This window comes from Nothobranchius furzeri, chromosome 7, assembly GCF_043380555.1.
Source record: "Nothobranchius furzeri strain GRZ-AD chromosome 7, NfurGRZ-RIMD1, whole genome shotgun sequence".
NCBI classification, from domain to species: domain Eukaryota; kingdom Metazoa; phylum Chordata; class Actinopteri; order Cyprinodontiformes; family Nothobranchiidae; genus Nothobranchius; species Nothobranchius furzeri.
The window spans coordinates 57,620,057-57,641,373 of record NC_091747.1 but is presented as its reverse complement, the minus strand read 5'-3'; the positions used below and the strand labels follow the sequence as shown (position 1 = coordinate 57,641,373).

The following is a 21,317-nucleotide window of genomic DNA, read 5'->3' as shown; positions in this document are numbered from 1 at the left end:
ATAAATACAAATCTTTTTTAATTACTTTACTGGTGTTAAAGCCATCCAAACCAACATGACTTGCCACTAATCCCAATAACGGGGTGTGAAATAATTGACGGCAACATGCAATCAAGTATTAATGACACCAGTGAGGAGTCTCATCACTGTGGAGGAATTATTCAGAACTGCTTTAACTCAGGCACAGTGGAGGTTTTCCAACTCTTTCTAGGATCTTTTGTACGTACATTCTGTTTCATCCAACTGCCTTCTTTGCACTCTTTCTAGGATCACATCTGAGGCTTTCTCCTTCAGGATTTTTTAGTAGACAGACTTCACAAGTGGTCCAGGTCCTGCAGCTGTAAATCCGCACCAGGCCATCACACTACAACCATCATGTCTGACTGTTGCTATGACATTTGGGTGGAAACAACATTGGATTTACACAAAAGGTATAAGAAACCTGTCAGAAGATGACAGAAATTCCACAAAAGTAATTAATTTTTCTTCCCAAAAGCATTAGTTACAAAGTCAACTCACAATTTACAGTAATGTCAGACTTAATTTATACTTGGGAAATGAGTAGTATCAAATACAAAAAACCTTAAGGAAGGCAGGAGTATTTCTGTGTTTGCAAAAAAAAAAAAAAAAAAAATCCATGTATGTTTGTACGTTTGGGATAGAAGATTTTTATTTGTACATGAACTTTTCTCGTCTGTGTATCTGAGCTGCATATTTCTCAATGACCTTAGTGTTAAAATCACGAATGTCCTGGGTCAGTTTTTTCTCTATGGAGAGCATAGCCAGAGCATTGAGCCGATCCTGCGCCAAAGTGTTTTTAAGAAAGACTTTTATCCTGTTTGAGGTAGAGAAGCACCTCTTCGACTCTGATGTGTTCATGGGTGTTGTGATGACGATGTTCAGAAGACTTACAGTCTCTGTAAAAATGTCTTGAAGGTTGTTTTCCATCAAAACTCGAAAGAGTGCCACTGCACCACTGCAACTATGGAACTCCTCATTTTCATAGATCAGGGACAGTTCGGTTTTAAGTTTGGCCTTGTCCAGAAACGGGTAGGCTTCCAGCGCAGTGTCCAGAGCCGAGTCTGGGAACATTCTGCTGTGTTTTCGAAAGAAGTTTGCTTGCACCAGAGTGGCACTGATGAGGTGTTTGGTGAAAGAAAACCTCTCCTTGGCATGGCTCACGATGGTGTCACATACCTATGTAATGAAATAAAATATTTAAAAGGGGAGAATGAAGTCATCACATGTCTCACCATCTTTTATATGCTGAATAGTTACCGTTTTTTTTTTACATCACGCACCACTTATGCATCCGGTGGAAAGGCTAGGCTAGCCTATACTGTGAAAACTCAAAAAGAGAATAGTTCATTTGTTTTTCAGAAATTGCTTTCAATAAGCTGTCAAGTTGAATGAATTAACTTGGATAAACTTTATTCAAATTCGTGTCACCAATTTAAGTTGGATCAACTATTCTCTTTCGAGTTTAATGGCTTGACACAAGCAAAAACACATTCGCAAGTTTGCAAAACAAGCTAGCTTGAATTTTATTTCATACCCCTAACAACATTTTAACATTTAGTGAATATTTTGTGGAGATAAAAAAATTGGAAAAATAATGAAGTGGTTCTCTCGCATTAGTCCAAAAGCCTTCGTCAATACCAGAGCTCAGTCTTGTTTTGCAGTGGTCATTAAAGCTTTAAGCCTGATTCATGCTTCTCCGTCTGCGTCAGTGCGGAGACACGCAACGTCCTTGCGGAGCTGCCGGAGAGCTTCGCAAGGACGGACGGAGTCGAACTCTCTTTTCTAAACATCCGTCAGTCGAGACAGACAATGCAAGCTTGTGATTGGTCAGGACGCCGCTGTTGTCTACAGCGCCGCCATTGCGCCCTCAAAAACATAAAGAGAGCCGAGGATAACAAGCGGCAGACACGGAGAAGCTTGAAGAATACCTCGCGAAAACACTCTAAAAACATGAATGTTTCATTCTCCCATGACTGGAGGAGTGAAAAGATATGCAGCAAGCATTTTATTTGTGGACGGAAATGACAGGAAACGTGGGTTTAGAGGTGGCGAGCGCATGAAGAGGTGGAGAATGAGAGACAAATATGTCTGTGTTAAAAAGTCTCTTATATACACAAAACACACAATATTAACACACTATCTTGGACCGATACATGACAGGATACCACAGAAAAGCGCTACGCCCTCTGTGGTCCTGGCGGGCAATTGCTTTGCAACACTCTCCAGGAGACGGAGAAGTATGAGCAAAACGCTTCCGTCAATCCGTGCATGTCTGTCCCTTGCGGAGCTGACGGAGAAGCACGAACCAGGCTTTATTCATATCATAATATGACAACGCACCTTTCATTCTAGACTAGACCACCATCCCAGATGGCCTGCATCCACATAAGATTTCACTTTATGATCTGAAATCAAAGTGTTTACCTCCAGAGCAAAATGGTGCTGCATGTCTTCTCCCATTCTTTTCCATTTCTTATTGGGTGGCTCCTGAATAGGTACCACAAATGCCTCCTCCTTAACCAGAAAAGGAATGGCCTCTCTGATCCAAAACAGAAGTTTCATAAATAAGTCATAAAAACTGTCTAGGGATATATTAACCAAACCTAATGTTGTTTTATAGCAATTATATTTATCAACTTAACGGATTCATCGTTTGAAAACAATGCGTAATGAGGCTAGACTACATATGAACACATTTAGCCTACCTGATAGTCTGCATGCTGTTAATGAAATTCTGGATGACACCAGCAATGAAGTCAGAATCAATGTTCGTCTTCTGTAACTCGCTGTACAGCAAGTCCACATGTGGCATGATCTTGTGAAACAAGGAAAGGAAGAAACAGAAAGTTTCATCCTCCAGCATTCTCACAAAGCTGCCCGCCTCTCGTGTCGTAGTGTCATCAAAGCTTTCTCTGTCCCGGATGGTCTCAAAACATCTCACCAGATCGTCCTTGTGCTCATACACAGTGCTGACGGCCCCACTGCCAAAATTCCAGCATGTTAATGTGTTTGGCACTTGGTGAGTCACCTCACCGAGCACAGCAGCCGTTTTGAGTGATTTAGCAAAAAAAGAACCAAATCCTGCCATGTCAGAAAAAAAGCGACTGATTTCAGGGATGTGGGAGGTTGCCTGCTGCATTACCAGGTTTAACTGATGGGCATAACAGTGAATGTAGTGAGCATGTGGATAGATGAGCTGTAACCTATGCTGCAGCCCAGTGGTACCCCTCATTACTGCGGCACCATCATAGGCCTGCGCGATCAGTTTATTTTCTTGTCCCTCTGGAAGGATGATGTGTAGCCTCTCCAATAATGTGTTGGCTACTGGGTCTGCACAGTCATTGGGTAGCTTAATAAACTCAAAAAAACGTTCTTGTACATCGTTGCGTTTGTCTATGTATCGTAGTACCAGGACAAGCTGATAGTGTGAGGAGATGTCAGTAGTTTTATCAACTTGGATAGCTAGAAAGCTCGCTGTGTTTACTTCCTCCACGATCCGTTCTCTCAGAACAGCCAGCACACAGTCTAGGAGCTCGTTCTGAATCGTTGTCGAAGTGCCTTTAAACACAGTTGCACTTTCAAGGTGTTCCCTCAAACCTCGATCATTGGATGCCATCAAGTCAACCAGGCCTCTGAAAATCCCGGGATTGTCTGAGGATTCACTTTCACCATGCCCTGACATTCCTAGCTCAAACGCACCACAAAATTTAACACAATCGATAATCTTAGATAAAATGTGACGGTTTTTATCCACCTCTTCATTGTGTCTCCTTACAGCAATGCAATGGCCTTCGTCTAGCTGGGCCGCTATGCTAACTCTCCCTAGCACAGCTAGCTGCATACCGTTTTCCATGTGAATTCTTGATCTTTCATGTTTCTTGATGCGTTCGGAGAGGTGCTTCAAGTCAGTTTGTCCGGATTGTGTCCACGCCAAATCACACTTACCACTTTGGAAAAGGATGCAGGGGAAACAAAACAGTGCGTTGGTTATTGCACAGCTGGTCAGCCAAGACTTACGCTGGAACCAAGTCCTGCAAAAAGTCCTGTTGTAGGCTTTAACTTTCTCCGTGGATCTCTGCTGGAGGTTTATTTCAGGCCTGTGGGGTCCCAGCTCCTTAACGAGAATTTTTTCTTCCATCGTCCTTCTCTTGAAAGGATAGTCCAACAAGGACCTTACTGAATTTGGGGGAAGATGCCCCTCCACAACAATCATTGTCATCATGCCTCACTGTGATGGACTTTGTCACAATACCATCCAGATCTTTCTCGTACTCTCTGAAGAGTGACCCTGTCGCAGCTGTTCTTCAGCGTTCTTTACTGGCAGCGATCTGGCATAATAAACAAACACGCAGTAATCCATTAGTATATGCATGGCACGCCAATCTCAACAGGCATACTCTTCTTTGCACTACACCAACACCTTAATGAAACATGTTGTATGCACGCATCTGAGCCTACCTATAGTAATAAGAAAACACACTGTGCTCCGTCAGTGCGTGAGTGTGAGTAAACTGCATCCACGGACCTGTTTTGGGCAAAAAAGACAAACATTAGCTTCTGTTAGATTAGCATGCTAACCGGAGTTAACCTTATTTACAAACTCTTTTTTTCAACCATAATACGGCGGACCTTCACAACAACACACCATCGGAGTACTTACGCAGCGGTGGTATGTCCACTTGGATTGTTAACACAACATAAACGTGATTTTAAATCAACACCAAGCTACACCCTCCCACTTCTAGCAGGAGCCGCGGCGGAAGTGACGGAGAACACCGGAACGTTTTCCTGAACGGTTCTTCCGGAAGAACTCTTTGTCAGGCACGTGACACGGTCAAGCGATAAGATTTTTAATTAACCCTTTGATGCATGAATTATGAAATCTTCAACCATGATTTTTTAAACAATTTTTTTCATTCATCTTTAGGTGTGAATGAAACAAATTTCAACAAATATTTTTTGTAAAATTTTATAATTTACAAATAATTTATTACATGTCCACTTCAGTGGACAGCGTGCATTCTTAGCATGAAATATGTTGGCTTAGCTTACTGAAGTCCAAATGGAGGGGCTCAAATGCAATAAAGTCTTCAACAGCTGTGCTTAATAGCAAAAACAAATAAATAACAATTTTGAGTATCTGTCCACTGTAGTGACCATTATGCATCAAAGGGTTAATGCTTCATCGTTGAAATGTTACTAAAATGCAGTTTGCTAGGGATAAACTACCCAGGAAGGATGGGAAATACAAAAAAGTACACCAAGTGTAAAGATCAGGGGCCGTATTCATAAAACTTTGTAGCTCAGAAATAAAAAAGTAGCCTACTGGAGCAAATGAATTATCCGACCTGTAAAACATTGCCTACATCGACCCACAGCTGCACATACTTCCTGCTTTATAAATCACACTTTTCCAAGATGTGCTCATGTGTTTTCTGATCAAATCCCTCCTATACCCTTTTTCTACCATAAATGGTCAATGCAAAGGACCTTATGAATACTTTGCATATTAACAAGCCAGCTGATCAGTGGCATTTCACAGGTAATCATGGAAATGAATACTGACATAAAGACGTTTGTGGTTTGTACGCAGGCACATGTGGGCTGTTAGCCTGGCAAGCCAAACTAAATAAATGTATTATTTAACTTTGCAAACTTTGCAAAGCAAGAATTTGGTCTAGTTCACTAGGCTAGTGGGCTGTGTGATCTGGGGTGATCACAGCAGACTAAAAAAAATGAAAAAAATGTGGGCAGATAGAGGCAAAGAAGAAGATGGCAATGATCATTGATACTATCCAAAACAACTTTATTATGGTGCTCAGGTATTCCAGATCTAAGCATAAAATTAATTATAAAATATTCAATAAAACCAAAAGTGTGCAGCAGCTCACTGGAAAATACTGCACCAATAAGTCATTTGAAGATGTACATGAAGGTAGCGTGATATACTAAAAAATAATAGGCAATATTGTTTTAAAGGTTTCTCATTCTCAGTTCGGAAACAAGGGTGGTGTGTGAGAGAGTCTACAAGTCTGAAAATGAGGCTTTAATTCATCATTTTCCATCTCATCCACTGCGCTAACCAGTCTACAAAATGTTAAACCGCCAGGGTCAGAGTTTGCTCACATTTTCCCATCAAGATTTTCTTTTTTAATTGCAAAAATTGCATATAAAATGACTTGCTTTAAATGACGTCCCAGAGCTTTACAGTAACCTTTCTTAATTTTGTTAGCTTTTAAATGGCTCTGCATATGAGTTTGAATCATTGGCATAAAATAAAAAAAAAAGAAAAACTGTTAATTTGTTTCAGATTTTATTTTCAATTGATTGATTGTGGGTTTTTATTAAGCAATGCAGAATCACTCATACGAGTTATTTCATTCCTCAGTAACCCTGATTGAAAGCCGAGCAAGATGTGAAGAGGAAGCAGAAGCAACCAGGTTAGGGTTTTAGCTATGTGAGTCTAACAGTACAAAGATTATATATTAAACATATTCATTTATTACATTTTTTTTTCATGCAGATCAGGCAGAGAAAGCAACACATCTAAGGTGGAAATGACAAAACAAATTTGCAAAATTGCAGTACATGTTTTTATAGCGCATTGCATTCAATTAACTAACAAACTAATGAAGTAAATAAATTTTATTGTTAAACGTGCTATACAAAGCCAGATTCTCTTTGTGATGATGTCTTTAATATTTTTCCCAGCAAAGCAGAGCACATTATTCAAACATTGCATGTGTTTTTGGAGAATAAAAGTAGGTAATTATTAAAGATGGATAAATAAATCAAAATTAGTAGATTTTAGAAAGAGATCAGATACATCATTTGTTTATTTATTTACAAAAAGAGGAGAACAGCGATCTGTAACAGCGACAGAGCTCTCACTCTAAACAAAAACATCATAACCATAAACTCACTTTTGAGTCAACAGTCAGAACCGAGTAAGCGCTCTGCTTTACAATAGACAATCTTTGAATGACAACAGTTCCGCTTCCTGAATGTTGCCATGGCAACATCAAACAACTCGACTCTTCAAGAATGCGTTTCAAAAACACTGCCTGAAAAACCTGTAACAGATTAGTCTGAGTGGATAAATCGACTGCAGATTAGAAAATAATCCTTGTAAATGAGTCATTTTAAAAACAGGGTCACAATGAGCCAACGGCAAATCCTTTCAGGTGAGACGCCTGTTGTTCACCTGCACATCTAAGAAACGAGCCACCTGACTAACTATTATCTCTGTTTACAGTTTTTGAGCAGTACCAGAAATCAAGACTGCATTTTGTGCGCAGTGTTGCTGATCTGGCCAGCAGACCACAAAATACAGGAATCCTTATAAATGCAGGTAATTTTTATGAGTGAGAGACGCTGTGACATCTGCAGCTGGGTCTAGTCATCACCTTCCCCCCCCCCCCCCCCCCCCCCAATCCAGGTGTGATAACCCTGCTGCGTCCCCTGATGCTGGATGAGGTCACCAGCATCCAGCAGGCTGCCGTTCTGGCTCTCAGCCGGCTGGCCGACCAACACCGGAGCCTGGCTGAGGCTGTTGTGAGGGAGGGCATCCTGCCCCAGCTGGTCCTCTCTTTGGGCTCCAAGAACGTAAGCATCACATCCTCTGGATTTATTCACCACTCTCAGCTTTCTCTGATGGTTACTTGTGCATGGACACAAGAAGAACCCAAGCCAGTGAATGTGGCATGAGGGTTTGACCCATGTCCTGCTGGGAAACCTTTGGCCCTGCTCTTCCCACTGAGGCTATTTTTATCTTCTACCTAAACGTTGGAGGAGCGCCGATATCTGGGAGGGGCTCGGAATAGAGCCGCTGCTCCTCTAGCAGCAGATGTTTTTGAGCCAATAATGAAAAGAAGTACTAAAAACAGTTTTCTTAGATTGAATAGAAATAACTCAACAGTAATTATATTATTTGAAAATTTCCCAGCTGTATTAACAATCTTGACATTTCTAATAATTTCTGCTGATTCCTGTGCAGATAATGCTTAAAAGAACAGCAGCGCTTGTTTTGCGTGCGGTGGCCAGACACTCCTCTGAGCTGTCCCAGGCTGTGGTGGACAGTAGGGGGATGGACAGCCTGGTTCTCTGCCTGGAGGAGGTTGACCCCAGCCTGAGGGAGGCGGCTGCCTGGGCTCTGGGCTCCATCGTGCAACACGATGCTAGTAAGGACCCTCTTCACATGCACCCCTCCAGGATTCTTGCAGATGTTTTGAACTTTTTACCTGAGCTAATGTTTAAACACTGAATCCACCCTGCAGGTCTGTCTCAGCTGGTCGTGGACGCAGGAGCCGTCCCCTTGCTGGTGTTGTGTCTTTTGGAGCCCAATGTGTCTCTCAAACGCATCGCAGTCTCTGCTCTCAGCGACATCTGCAAACACACTCCAGAGCTTGCCCAAGCCGTGGTGGACACGGGCGCCGTGGCCTACCTGGCTCAGATGACCAACAGTCCAGATGCCAAACTCAAGGTAAGGCTCTGACGCTCCTGCATGATCCAAAATTAATCCTATTCTGATTATGATCAACCATTTTAGCTTTAAGGTGTTTGAAAAGAATTTGATTTGATTCAATGAATCATGAATTTTCTCCTCCTTGAACCGTCACCTTATCGTGGTGGAGGAGTTTGAGTGCCCTAATGATCCTAGGAGCTATGTTGTCTGGGGCACTTAGTGCCCCTGGTAGGGTCTCCCATGACAAATTGGTCTTAGGTGAAGGGTGAGACAAAGAACGGTTCGAAGGATCTTTCATGGCGGTTAAAATGCAGAGTCGGAGTACCCGGCCCGGAGGGTTACCGGGGTCCCACCCTGGAGCCAGGCCTGGGGTTGGGGCCCGTGAGCGAGCGCCTGGTGGCCGGGCTTTCGCCCATGGGGCCCGGCCGGGCCCAGCCCGAACCGGATACATGGGCTCGTCCAACTGTGGACCCACCACCCGCAGGAGGAACATGAAGGGTCCGGTGCAATGCGAATCGGGTGGCAGACCAAGGCGGGAGCCTTGGCGGTCCAATCCCCGGACAAGAAAACTAGTTTTTGGGACATGTAACGTCACCTCGCTGGCGGGGAAGGAGCCGGAGCTTGTGGCAGAGGTTGAGCGGTACCGGCTAGATATAGTCGGACTCACCTCGACACATTGCATTGGCTCTGGAACCCGAGACCTGGAGAGGGGTTGGACACTCTACTTTGCTGGAGTTGCTCCGGGTGAGAGGCGGAGGGCTGGGGTTGGCTTTTTGTTAGCCCCGAGACTCTCTGCCTGTGTGTTGGGGTTTACCCCGGGGGACAAGAGGGTAGCTTCCTTGCGCCTTCGGGTCGGGGAACGGGTCCTGACTGTTGTTTGTGCTTATGGGCCAAATATCAGTTCAGAGTACCCACCCTTTTTGGAGTCCCTGGGACGAGTGCTAGATAGTGCTCCATCAGGGGACTCCATTGTCCTGCTGGGGGACTTCAATGCTCACGTGGGCAATGACAGCTTGACCTGGAGGGGTGTGATTAGGAGGAACGGCCCACCTAATCTGAACTCGAGCGGTGTTTTGTTATTGGACTTCTGTGCAAGCCGCAGTTTGGCCATAACGAACACCATGTTCGAACATAAGGATGCCCACCGGTACACTTGGTACCAGGGCAGCCTAGGTCACAGGTCGATGATAGATTTTGTAGTCGTATCATCTGACCTGCGGCCGTATGTTTTGGACACCCGAGTGAAGAGAGGGGCGGAGCTGTCAACTGATCACCACCTGGTGGTGAGTTGGATCAGATGGCAAGGGAACATGCCGCGTAGACCTGGCAGACCCAAACGCATAGTGAGGGTCTGCTGGGAACGCCTGGCAGAAGAACCTGTCAAGACGGTCTTCAACTCCCACCTCCGGCAGAGCTTTGACCACGTCCCGAGAGCAGTGGGGGACATTGAGTCCGAGTGGGCCTTGTTCCACTCTGCGATTGTCGAGGCGGCTGTTGCTAGCTGTGGCCGTAAGGTGGCCGGTGCCAGTCGTGGTGGCAACCCCCGTACCCGCTGGTGGACACCAGAGGTTCGGGGAGCCGTCAGGCTGAAGAAGGAGGCCTACAGGGCGTGGCTGGTCTGTGGGTCTCCGGAGGCAGCAGACAGGTACCGGATAGCCAAGCGGGGTGCAGCAGTGGCAGTTGCCGAGGCAAAATCTCGGGCGTGGGAGGAGTTTGGTGAGGCCATGGAGAAAGACTATCGATCGGCTCCAAAGAGGTTCTGGCAAACTGTCCGGCGCCTCAGGAGAGGAAGGCAGCAACTCGCTCACACTGTTTACAGTGGGGATGGGGAGCTGCTGACGTCAACTGAGGCTATAGTCGGACGGTGGAAGGAATACTTTGAGGAGCTCCTCAATCCCACCAATGCGCATTCCGAGGAGGAACCAGAGCTGGGAGGCCTGGGGATGGACTGTCCGATCTCGGGGGCAGAAGTTGCTGAGGTAGTCAAACAACTACACAGCGGCGGAGCCCCGGGGGCGGATGAGGTTCGTCCTGGGTATCTCAAGGCTATGGATGTTGTAGGGCTGTCATGGTTGACACGTCTCTACAACATTGCGTGGTCATCGGGGGCAGTTCCTAGGGAGTGGCAGACCGGGGTGGTGGTCCCCATCTTTAAGAAGGGTGACCTGAGGGTGTGTTCCAACTATAGGGGGATCACACTCCTCAGCCTCCCTGGAAAGGTCTACGCCAAGGTACTGGAGAGGAGGGTCCGATCGATAGTTGAATCTCAGATAGAGGAGGAGCAATGTGGTTTTCGTCCTGGCCGTGGAACTGTGGACCAGCTCTATACCCTTGCAAGGGTGATGGAGGGGGCATGGGAGTTTGCCCAACCAATCCACATGTGTTTTGTGGATTTGGAGAAGGCTTATGACCGTGTCCCCAGGGGCACCCTGTGGGGGACACTCCAGGAGTATGGGGTGGGTGGCTTTCTGTTAAGGGCCATTCAGTCCCTTTACCAGAGGAGCGTGAGTTTGGTCCGCATAGCCGGTAGTAAGTCGGACCTGTTCCCAGTGAGGGTTGGACTCCGCCAGGGCTGCCCTTTGTCACCGGTTCTGTTCATCACTTTTATGGACAGAATTTCTAGACGCAGCCGTGGTGTGGAGTGTGTCGAGTTTGGTGGCAGGAGAATCTCGTCTCTGCTTTTTGCGGATGATGTGGTCCTCCTAGCTTCATCCAGCTCTGACCTTCAGCTCTTGCTGGGTAGGTTCGCGGCCGAATGTGAAGCGGCTGGGATGAGGATCAGCACCTCCAAATCTGAGACCATGGTTCTCGACCGGAAAAGGGTGGCTTGCCACCTCCGGGTCGGGGGAGAGGTCCTACCTCAAGTGGAGGAGTTTAAGTATCTCGGGGTCTTGTTCACGAGTGAGGGTAGGAGGGATCGGGAGATCGACAGGCGGATTGGTTCGGCGTCTGCAGTGATGCGGACGCTGAGCCGATCTGTCGTGGGGAAGAGGGAGCTGAGCCAGAAAGCCAGGCTCTCGATTTACCGGTCGATCTACGTCCCAATCCTCACCTATGGTCATGAGCTTTGGGTAATGACCGAAAGAACGAGATCGCGGATACAAGCGGCCGAAATGAGTTTCCTCCGTAGGGTGGCCGGGCTCAGCCTTAGAGATAGGGTGAGGAGCTCGGACATTCGGGAGGGACTCGGAGTAGAACCGCTGCTCCTCCGGATCGAAAGGAGCCAGTTGAGGTGGTTTGGGCATCTGGTCAGGATGCCTCCTGGACGCCTCCCCGGGGAGGTGTTTCGGGCATGTCCTGCCGGCAGAAGGCCCCCGGGTCGACCCAGGACACGTTGGAGAGGTTACATCTCCAATCTGGTCCGGGAACGCCTTGGGGTCCTGCCGGAGGAGCTGGTGGAGGTGGCCGGGGAGAGGACGGCCTGGAGCTCCCTAGTTGGGATGCTGCCCCCGCGACCCGGACCCGGATAAGCGGAGGAAGACGAGACGAGACGAGACGAGAATCATGAATTTTGGGTGGAAAATAAATGATGGATCATCTGCAAAGAAAGTATTCAGAACAGAGAAAAACTTAAATATTTTACATTTTCAACAATTTATGAGTAATTTGGTCAAACATTATTATATGAATAGACCTCAAAATTTAAGAAAATCCAACAAATAAAGTTTTTTCACAAGTCACAGATTTAAAGGTTTAAAACACAATATAAACCATAAAAGTAAGATTTTTGTCTGTGTTTAACATTAAAAGTCTCTAAAATCCCCAAATATTTTTTGAACTCATTTTAAAATGTTTATTAGTTGTTTCAGGCTGATTTTTGCAGCTACATCAAATAATAAAATATATCAGCTGTAAATCTCAATGCAGTGTTAATGTCAGATGTGTGTTTAGTGTCTAAATGTTGAGGACTGTGTGCGTCTCCATCCAGAGGCAGGTGTTTTCGGCCCTCAGCCACATCAGCAAACACTCCGTGAGCCTGTCTGAAATGGTTCTGGAAGCCGAGGTCTTCCCTGCCGCTCTGCTCTCCCTCAGAGATCCGGACGAGTACGTCAGGAAGAATGTCGCCACTCTGCTGAGGGAAGTGACGAAACTCTCACCGGAGGTACTCGGCACCAACTTATCTATAATTTTGAAAATACACAAAGCCTTTGTCATAGGTGTGTGTGTTTGTCCAGCTGGCCCAGATGATTGTGAACTGGGGTGGGCTCGGAGCCGTGATCGACTACCTGGGTAGTTCCCACGGAAATCTGCGGCTGTCAGGGATCATGATGCTGGGATATGTGGCGGCTCATAGTGAGACCCTCGCCATGGCTGTCATCCTCTCTAAGGTGGCCACACCTCCCTGTTGCAGACTCTTGGTTCTGTATGTAGATCAGCCTGAGCAGTGTCTCCTGTCCTGCAGGGGGTGCCACAGCTGGCCCTGTGTCTGTCTGAGGAGTCTGAGCAGCACATGAAGGCAGCTACAGTCTGGTCAATTGGTCAGATAGGTTCTCACACCCCAGAGCATGCCAAGGCGGTGGCCACGGCCAACTTGCTGCCCCGGCTCCTTGAGCTCTACATGGATGCTGGCAGCTCAGAGGACCTGCGGGCCAAAGTAAGAGACAGGATGGAGTCAAAGCATCAGTGGAAGCAGTGAACGAGTAATTAGAGTAATGATGCCTTTCAGTGTAAGAAGGCCCTGAAGGGCATCCTGCAGAAGTGCACCTCCCTGCAGAGCATGGAGCCGCTTCTCTACGACGCTCCCACCAGCATCCTCAAACACGTCCTCTGCCAGCTCAGCAAGGTGAGTCAGACATGATGATAGATGTGTGCTTAGATCTGTGTTTAACCTCTCCTGGTTCCACAAGGTGCTGCCTCACGACAGCAAGGCCCGTCGGGTGTTTGTGACCAGCGGAGGACTGAAGAGAGTGCTGGAGATGGACGCAGAGCCTGACTCTGATCTGCAGAAGCACATCAACACCATCACCAGCTGCTTCCCTGACGACATAGTCAAGTAAGGGCTGTTTTAGAGAAGACTGGTCATTTAAATGAGCTAAAACACAGAACTTAATGGCACAGCGGTGTTAAAATGTATCCTCTGTTTCAGGTACTACAGCCCTGGTTACTCACAGGCCCTGCTGGAGAGTTTAGACACCCACCAACCTAGACAACTCAGCTCTTAAATGCATTTTTCCAATTGAATGTGATTAAAAATCCTATGTCATAAAACGTATGTTTTATTTTTTTCCAAAATAAAAGTTGTTCAGATTGTCTCTAAATTGATGCTGTCTGCTTTTCTATTTATCCAGAGTAGATTTAAAATGCATGAAAAAACATTTACACGCATGTTGCTATTTATAGTAATATGCACACTACAGGGAGGTCAGAGGTCAAGTTCATTGTCAGAGGAGCAGGAGGGGTGGGAATATAGAATCAGTTTCTGAAGTTTTTAGAAAAATATTGGTATCCTGAAAGAACCAACCCTCAGTTTCTGCTGCGGTTTGAGTGGTCGGACTGCCAGCTGAGCCGCAGTGCCCCCAGCGCACTGCGGCTCAGCTGTGAACGAGTGCGTGCAGCAGCTGCAGCGCACATGTAGGACTCCCCCGCCTGCTTGCCCCCAAAACCACTGGATATATATATATATATATATATATATATATATATATATATATATATATTCTCCTGGTCCCCCCGTCGCCGGTTCCCCAGACTCCTCTGGCCCGTCCTGCTCTTGTTTCCTGTGGGCGTTTGGAATCCGCCATTGGGGTGGGGGGTGGGGGGGGGGGTCTGTCATGACTCCCAGTCTTTCACCCTCCTCTGCCTCTGCTGCCACCTCATCAAGCCTTCAGCCACTTCATTCATCTCACCTGTCCCTGTCATCAGCTCATTACACACCTGCTCCCCCTGCAATATATTCACCAGCCAGCCACTAGTCCCCTGCCAGATTATGGAACGCTCTTTGCCAGTAAATCTTCCAGCCTTTCACCTGGCCTGATCACAGCCTCCGGACCTTGTTTTCACGCCTGACCCATGCCTTGAACTCTGCCTGCCACCACGACCCTCGCCTGTCTTCTACCACGTCTCCAGCCTGTTCCCTGTACCTGCTTGTCTCGATCTGGTTTTGACCCACACCTCCTCTCCGACTGTCTCCTGCCTCGCCCTCTTCGGGTAACACCACATCTAATAAAGATTTTTTATCAAACTTTTTACTGTGTTTGGTGTCATCACGGGTCTTCCATGTTCTGGTCATTACAATTACAGTTCAAAATTTAAATTGTTTATTCCAAATTGTTTGCCCAGCAATTTTGAAGTTCCTGTTCAGTAATAAATGTAAAAAATTCAAATCCGTTTTTTGCTTTTTTCACTTTTAAGCTGATTTTTAAAAGGCTTTAATAGAAGTACATTCTAAATACAAACCGTACACTGAAAGCTGAGGTTGTTCTGAAAAAGAAAAGTTACACACACTTTGCACTTATTACAATTTTACAGCCATAGGAAAAAATACCAGGCGGCCCTGTTATAATTATGGTCATAAGAGGGTTATTAAGACGGCGATGCACAAACAGGAAGTGATTGGTAGTCATTCCACTCCAATCCAGTCGGTGGCGGTAATGCCTCAAATTGTTTGCCAAGTGCCATAAGACCACAAATAAGAGAGGCGGGAGCATTCGTAACAAACTCAAAGCGATAGTCAAAACATTAAACATGAAATTGAGTTATCCTAGTGGCTCCAATAAGAGAAGCAGCTTGATTTAAAAAAACTTTTATTTTCACTTCTGAAAGTGACATCGTTTTTTGATGTAAACATCAAAGGAAGCAGAAAAGGAAAGACGATGGAAAATGTATAAAGGGAGGAAAACATAGACCAAAATGGAAAAAATAAACAAAGGCAAAAGCACAGGAGCACTGACAGGAAAAAGAACGCAGAGCAAATATTGAAAGTGCTCAAAGAGAGGGAAATATAGGAAAAAAGAGGACTAATAGAAAGGGAAAAATAACTCGTCAGAAGAGGGGAGAGTTTCGCAAATCCAGTTCAAGGTAAGATTGTTGAAAAATTTTGTGTAAGGGGCCCCATGTCTGTGTTCACCTTGGGCCCCCAAATTGCTAAATCCGCCACTGGTAGGAACCAATAAGGAAAGCTGATACATCAGTATTAAAATATATTAATATTTTATATGTGAAAATATTTTATATAAATAGGTCCAAAAATGATTACAGACCTGTATAAAATGGGTTTGTTTGTTTCCTCTCCTCCGTATGGGAGGGTGACCATTAAAACCTAAAACAACTTTCTGTTGTTTAAAAAATTATCCTGATGGTTCAAAGGCAGATTAAATCCAGAAGTAGCAGAGAGGAAGGGGGAGGAGCGTGCGGGGGGTGTCACAAGTGGAAATTCACACTAAGAGGATTATTACAGCTTCCTGTCGGTCTCCTAAAGAATTCCCAGTTAGCATGAACGCTTTGCGAATTTATGTCCCTCTCAGCTCGTATTCTAGAAGCTGAAAGTGTGAGAAATTAATCGCGACCGTCCAGGATGATCTGTGGCTGCTGTTACCTGTCGGGAGCGCGCGAGAGTCCGTTACCGGGCGCGCATCTGCAAAGGGCGGATTCCTGACCGGCTCGACCCTTTGCCAGGTGGTTCCTGACATGAAGACGAGACCTGCAGGGATCGGCAAGGTCAACGCAGACTGGATGGGTTCTCTGCCCTCCCAGCTCAGGGCTATGCCGCTCAAACACCTCGCGGTGCCAGGTGAGCCATGCACAAACATACAAATGTGATTACGTTTAGGATTAAGTTCTTTTGCACAATGCATGTGTCCAAACTGTTCCTAATTTATGTGTAAGTGACCTATTTCTCTCCAAGTTTCTGTAAAAATCACACATTCTGCAGCATGTTTCTGCTTTCTGCAGGCTCCCATGATTCTTTCACCTTTTGGGTGGATGTGCACGCGCCAGTGGGTCCAGATCAGAAGGCTTATGTCAAGTACCTGGCCACCATGTTCAGTGTCTTAGCCAAAAAAGTCATGGTGAAGTGGTCAATGACACAGGTCCTCCTTTTTTAAAAACTAAATCACCAAGCTACCCTGCAGAACTGAAGTGGCTTTGATTATAACGCTTAATATAATCCGTGTTTGCAGAACTTGACATTTAGGGAGCAGCTGGATGCAGGAATCCGCTACTTTGATCTCAGAGTATCCTCTAAACCGGGCGAAGTTGGAAATGAGATCTATTTCATTCATGGTCTTTTTGGGCACAAGGTGAGTGAAAAAGGAAAAATCTCTCATTAAGTGTCTTGCAGTAACTGAATCGGTTCATGTAATTTTTTGTCTTTGCAAATAAGAGGAATGAAATTCTGAAATGTCAAATATAACCTGTTTAAATTGTCTCCAGTTTCATCCCATTTGTACTGTTTTGTATCGTTGTGAGCAATAGTAATCAAACTACTGCATTTATTAGAAATGCTGTTTGAATACTAATTAGGCTCATTCCACTTTGCCTTTAAAGAGCCAGTCACCCCCCACCAGAGTTTTACTTCACCCACACTTCCTGGTTCTCAAAAATGCACCAATAAGAGGGAATGCCTGGCAGTCTTGGTGGCGCTCTTTCACCAGAGGAAAGGGAGGAATATTTTTTGGAGGAGGTGAGCAGCCCTGAGTCATTTCTTTTATGGGCTCGACACACGGGAGGCGACATCGCGCAACAAAGCGATAATCGCGGCTCTCCCTCCTACCAAGCGAAACGCGAAAAATGTGCGTGTGAAATTTTGCGCTCGTGCACGTGTCGTGCACAGGCGACCCAGCGACGCGATCCCAGAAAGTTGAAACATTTTCAACTTTTCATCGCTGTCGCTCGGACGAGGACCAATCAACGGAGGTTTCATTCACTGACCAATGAGCGGACAGGATGCTCCGCACACCTCCGAGCAAACATGGAGGAGAAGTTGATTATTATTATGTTTTTTTGGGGTAAAATCAGAAGTAAGATTTCACATAACTCTAGCAGCACCTTGTGAAACATCATATCTACCGCTTTATTAACTCTGAACTGCTTAAATAACCTTAACTCCCTCCAACCTGACACAGCCAAGCAAAACAACGAAAATTTCGACTTCGCCATGGAACAGAACGCATAGACGACTTTGCCGCTGGCTGCTGCCGCGGATCGCCTCCCGTGTGTCAGGTAATAAAAGCGACAGCGACAAATTTCGCTGATCGCGGTCGTTTGTCGCCTCCCGTGTGTCGAGCCCATTAGAAGCAGTGGCTTGGGAGTTTCCCGAGGCCACCAGTATCGAACCTGCAGCGGCAACGGCGTAGACACTTGTTATTCCAACACCAGCTCACTACAGAGGCGCTGCAATGATTCAGCTGCTTTCATACTCCACAGACACAAACGTCAAAAATACCAGCTAATGTCACATATTACTGCTCAGCAAATAACAGTGGCTTCAATTGTAGTGCAGACTTTTAGCTGAGGAGGGCGCCACCCTGACAGATTTCAGCAGAACGTTTATTAACAAGACGCACTAAAATGCCAAAATAATGACTACACATCTAGACAGTTTAACAGCAAAAATGATTTGATTTGGAGGTGACTTTCTCTTTAAAGTTAGGCTCCACCCACTTGCTTACAACGTCGATGAGTCCTGAGCAAGCTTGCTTTGCTGAAATGGCTGAAAAACTGTTAAAGTAGGACAGAGAAACAGGAATTCTGTAGTTTGAATGTATTCAGACAACAAGAGTGATGGAGATAATCTGGTGCAGGAATCACATACACTCGTATCATCCCACCCTTCATCATGGTCAGTCCAACATGACCGCCAACCCTAACCTATTAGCCACCTCTTCATTTTCTGTTCACTTTCATGCTTCATCTATTCCACCTCCTAGGTGAGAGATGGCCTGCTAGAAATCAACTCCTTCCTCAGCAGACACAAGAAAGAGGTGAGAAGGGGTACAAACTGATCTGGATTTAACCCTAGGATGTCTAACTGATCAGATTCTTGACTTAGGTAGTGTTTTTGGACTTCAATCATTACTATGCGATGGAGGAAGATCACCACATGTACCTCCTCAGCATGCTCCAGGATGTGTTTGGGAGTAAGCTGTGCAACAACTGCATGGTCGAGAACGTCACTCTGGAGTACCTCTGGGAGAAGAAGTACCAGGTGAGATCAACATTTCATTTCTGTAACCTTCAGCAGCCACTTCTGAATAGATCTGTTTTTATTGTTGCTCGACATCTGCTTGGTTGTGTCTCGTTCAAATAGCCTTCTATCACTTCCATGACCCTAATCTGCTTCGAGCTTACTCGATAAAGGAGACAGGAGGGAGAGCAGAGAGGAAAGACTAGAGGAAGAACTGCTCATAATGCAGCTGTAGAGGGCAGCATTTATCTGCACTCTCAGTTTAATGTTGCCGTATCGTGTTAAAGTGACAGGATGATACAGTAAATACTGGGTTTTAGCTCTTTCACAGAAACGTCATCTTCATTATAATAATTTATTATAATCCTGTTGATTTTTTGGAAAAAGATAAATAAAACAGTTAAATTTGACAAGAACACAGCAGCTTAGCCTGAGACCATTGTTTCTTCTGTAAATAATCTTTAGTTTCATCCTTTTCATAGGTTATTGTGTTTTACCATCACCCTTTAGCAGAGGACATCCCCGTCATGTGGCCTGGCTCTAAGATCCCTGCTCCATGGGCCAACACCACAGAGCCCAACAAGCTCATACAGGCAAGAGGGCACACCTGAGCCACCCATACACACATTTCTAATAAAATTCTTAGTCTAAAATGTCTAAACATCAATCGAAAACAGGAAATGGGTTGTGCAGGAGGAGAAACATACAGGACCGCCTTCAAATAGCTTATTATTTTATTAGCATTATCTATGCATTGCCCCGCTCACAGTGCAGTTCCCTTCTCTCTTTGTTTTAGTTTCTTGAAACTACATTGAAGGAAAGAGCTAAGAAGGGATCGTTTCATGTCACCCAGGCCATCCTCACTCCCAGAGTCAACACTGTGGCTCTGGGCTTTTTCTGGGGGCTGCGTAACTACCTGGTGGAAAGGTCAGTGCACCTGTTGGTCTAAGATGGAGAAATTCTGCAGGTTATGTAGTTATTTTAAAAAATTACCTGTTATAAAATAGTCGAGGGTATCGATGAAAACGCATGTTTTCCAAAAGATCATCTCTCAGTAAGGTTAAAGGTTTTGGGAGTCACTGATGTAAGTGTATAGTAGTGTTTTCACATCGGTTAACAACTGAAAAACTATGACATCAAGAGAATTCTGACAGCCACAAAACTGTAATTATAATGGATTTCGTGTGTTTTAGTGTTTTACTTACAAAATGGCACCTTGTGAAATACACTTAAGTGCCCCTACAGAAGCATGAGGTCTTCCTCTGCATAAACTAAACAACGTGCATGTGTTTTTGTTGTTGTTTTTTTGGAGCCATTCCTAAAATCAACAGGTCAGGAATTGGATGTAAGTTAAAATCCTGACCGAGGGCATTCATAACGCTTGATGAGGAAGCAGCGCCAACAAACTGAAGATATTAAACTCCCAAACGGATGCCGTGGCGAGACAGGAGGCGGCCTAATTTTGTTCTTCTGGGGAAATGGCATTGATTCCATTAGAGGATAAACAATCAAACTTCCAGGTTTTGTTCTGCTGGTGGCTGAAACACAGTCAAATATACGAGTGTCAGAAGTGAAACACTTCCACAGAGAGACCAACATTTGTTTCCTCCTTAGTCAGTGGGACAAACTTTCTCCTTCTATCCTTCTAGAAATCTGCCGTTCATCATGTCTTGGGTCGAGACTCAAAGGCCAGGGGTCGACGGGGTCAACATCATCACCTCGGATTTTGTGGATCTCACTGACTTTGCTAACATCGTCATTAAACTCAACAATCTGCTGCTGTGTGAACACAACCACAAACCCAGATGACACATGTTTTATTAAGTCTGATGCCACCATGTTTGATTTACACTTTTTTCTCTTTATGTAGGATTTTCAAATTGTTCACAAGCAACACTTCTGCACTCAAACTTTCAAAATAAGAGCTCCCTGGGGGTCCTTCGGGATTAAAAAGCTGGATGTTTCTGAAACTCATTAAAACTTAATTAAAAATAGGAACATTTTAAAAAGACTTTTACCAAAATATTTGAGTTTTCAATTCAAGTTTATTTAGATAGCGCCAAATCACGACAAGAGTCATCTCAAGGAACTTCACATAGTAAACATTCCAATACAGGTCAGTTCATTAAGCCGATCAGAAAAAGTTCCCTGTATAAGGAACCCAGCAGGTTGCATCAAGTCACTGACGAGTGTGAGTGTCTTTGCAGCAATCCTCATACTAAGCAGGCATTTAGCGACAGTGGAGAGGAAAACTCCCTTTTAACAGGAAGAACCCTCCAGAGGATCCTGGCTCTGTATAAGCAGCCATCAACCACGACTCACTGGGGATGGAGTCTGTATAATCAGACCAAAAACCTTTTATTTCTTACTTAAAAACTTGCTAGAGGGAGCATAAATCAGCTGTAGCATCACATTACTCCTAGGAGAAAGCAAACTTACTTCTTCTTCCGGCTCTTGGAGAGTTCAGACGCTTTTTTCCTCCTCTCCTCCCTATCTTATCCCAAGGTTCTTTGTCTGTCTTTGGGTGGACAGAGCTTCTGCATTTTTTTCTGGAAACTGGAAATTATTAAAATGGACCTTGTCAGTTGGTCTCTCAACGCGATTGACAAAATATTTTCAAAGATGAGAACGGGAGAAGGAGCTCCCGGATGCCCCTCTGGGACAGATCCAGATCCAGTTTGATGACCTCGCCAGGCTGAAGTCCACCAA

The 21,317-nt window shown here is 45.2% G+C and overlaps 3 protein-coding genes across 3 annotated transcripts; 2 read left to right on the top strand and 1 right to left on the bottom strand.

Moving 5' to 3' along the window:
- Position 1: 1 nt before the first annotated feature.
- On the bottom strand, positions 2–4,802 carry LOC107383020 (zinc finger MYM-type protein 1). Its single transcript, XM_070553240.1, has 5 exons — positions 4,682–4,802; positions 4,480–4,546; positions 2,727–4,349; positions 2,446–2,560; positions 2–1,197 (listed from the first exon to the last, which is right to left on the bottom strand). The coding sequence occupies exons 3-5, from the start codon at positions 4,241–4,243 to the stop codon at positions 670–672; spliced, it is 2,160 nt and encodes a 719-aa protein (XP_070409341.1). The 5' UTR covers positions 4,244–4,349; positions 4,480–4,546; positions 4,682–4,802; the 3' UTR covers positions 2–669.
- A 2,218-nt stretch (positions 4,803–7,020) lies between these two features.
- LOC107383019 (sperm-associated antigen 6) lies at positions 7,021–13,721 on the top strand. The gene is made up of 11 exons (XM_015955420.3): positions 7,021–7,205; positions 7,277–7,372; positions 7,460–7,626; positions 8,018–8,201; positions 8,298–8,503; positions 12,414–12,587; positions 12,661–12,813; positions 12,888–13,079; positions 13,152–13,268; positions 13,333–13,478; positions 13,572–13,721. The coding sequence occupies exons 1-11, from the start codon at positions 7,154–7,156 to the stop codon at positions 13,645–13,647; spliced, it is 1,563 nt and encodes a 520-aa protein (XP_015810906.3). The 5' UTR covers positions 7,021–7,153; the 3' UTR covers positions 13,648–13,721.
- A 2,123-nt stretch (positions 13,722–15,844) lies between these two features.
- plcxd2 (phosphatidylinositol-specific phospholipase C, X domain containing 2) lies at positions 15,845–21,317 on the top strand. Its single transcript, XM_015955419.3, has 8 exons — positions 15,845–16,214; positions 16,376–16,512; positions 16,603–16,722; positions 18,352–18,405; positions 18,474–18,629; positions 19,091–19,201; positions 19,405–19,535; positions 20,258–21,317. The coding sequence occupies exons 1-8, from the start codon at positions 16,112–16,114 to the stop codon at positions 20,415–20,417; spliced, it is 972 nt and encodes a 323-aa protein (XP_015810905.1). The 5' UTR covers positions 15,845–16,111; the 3' UTR covers positions 20,418–21,317.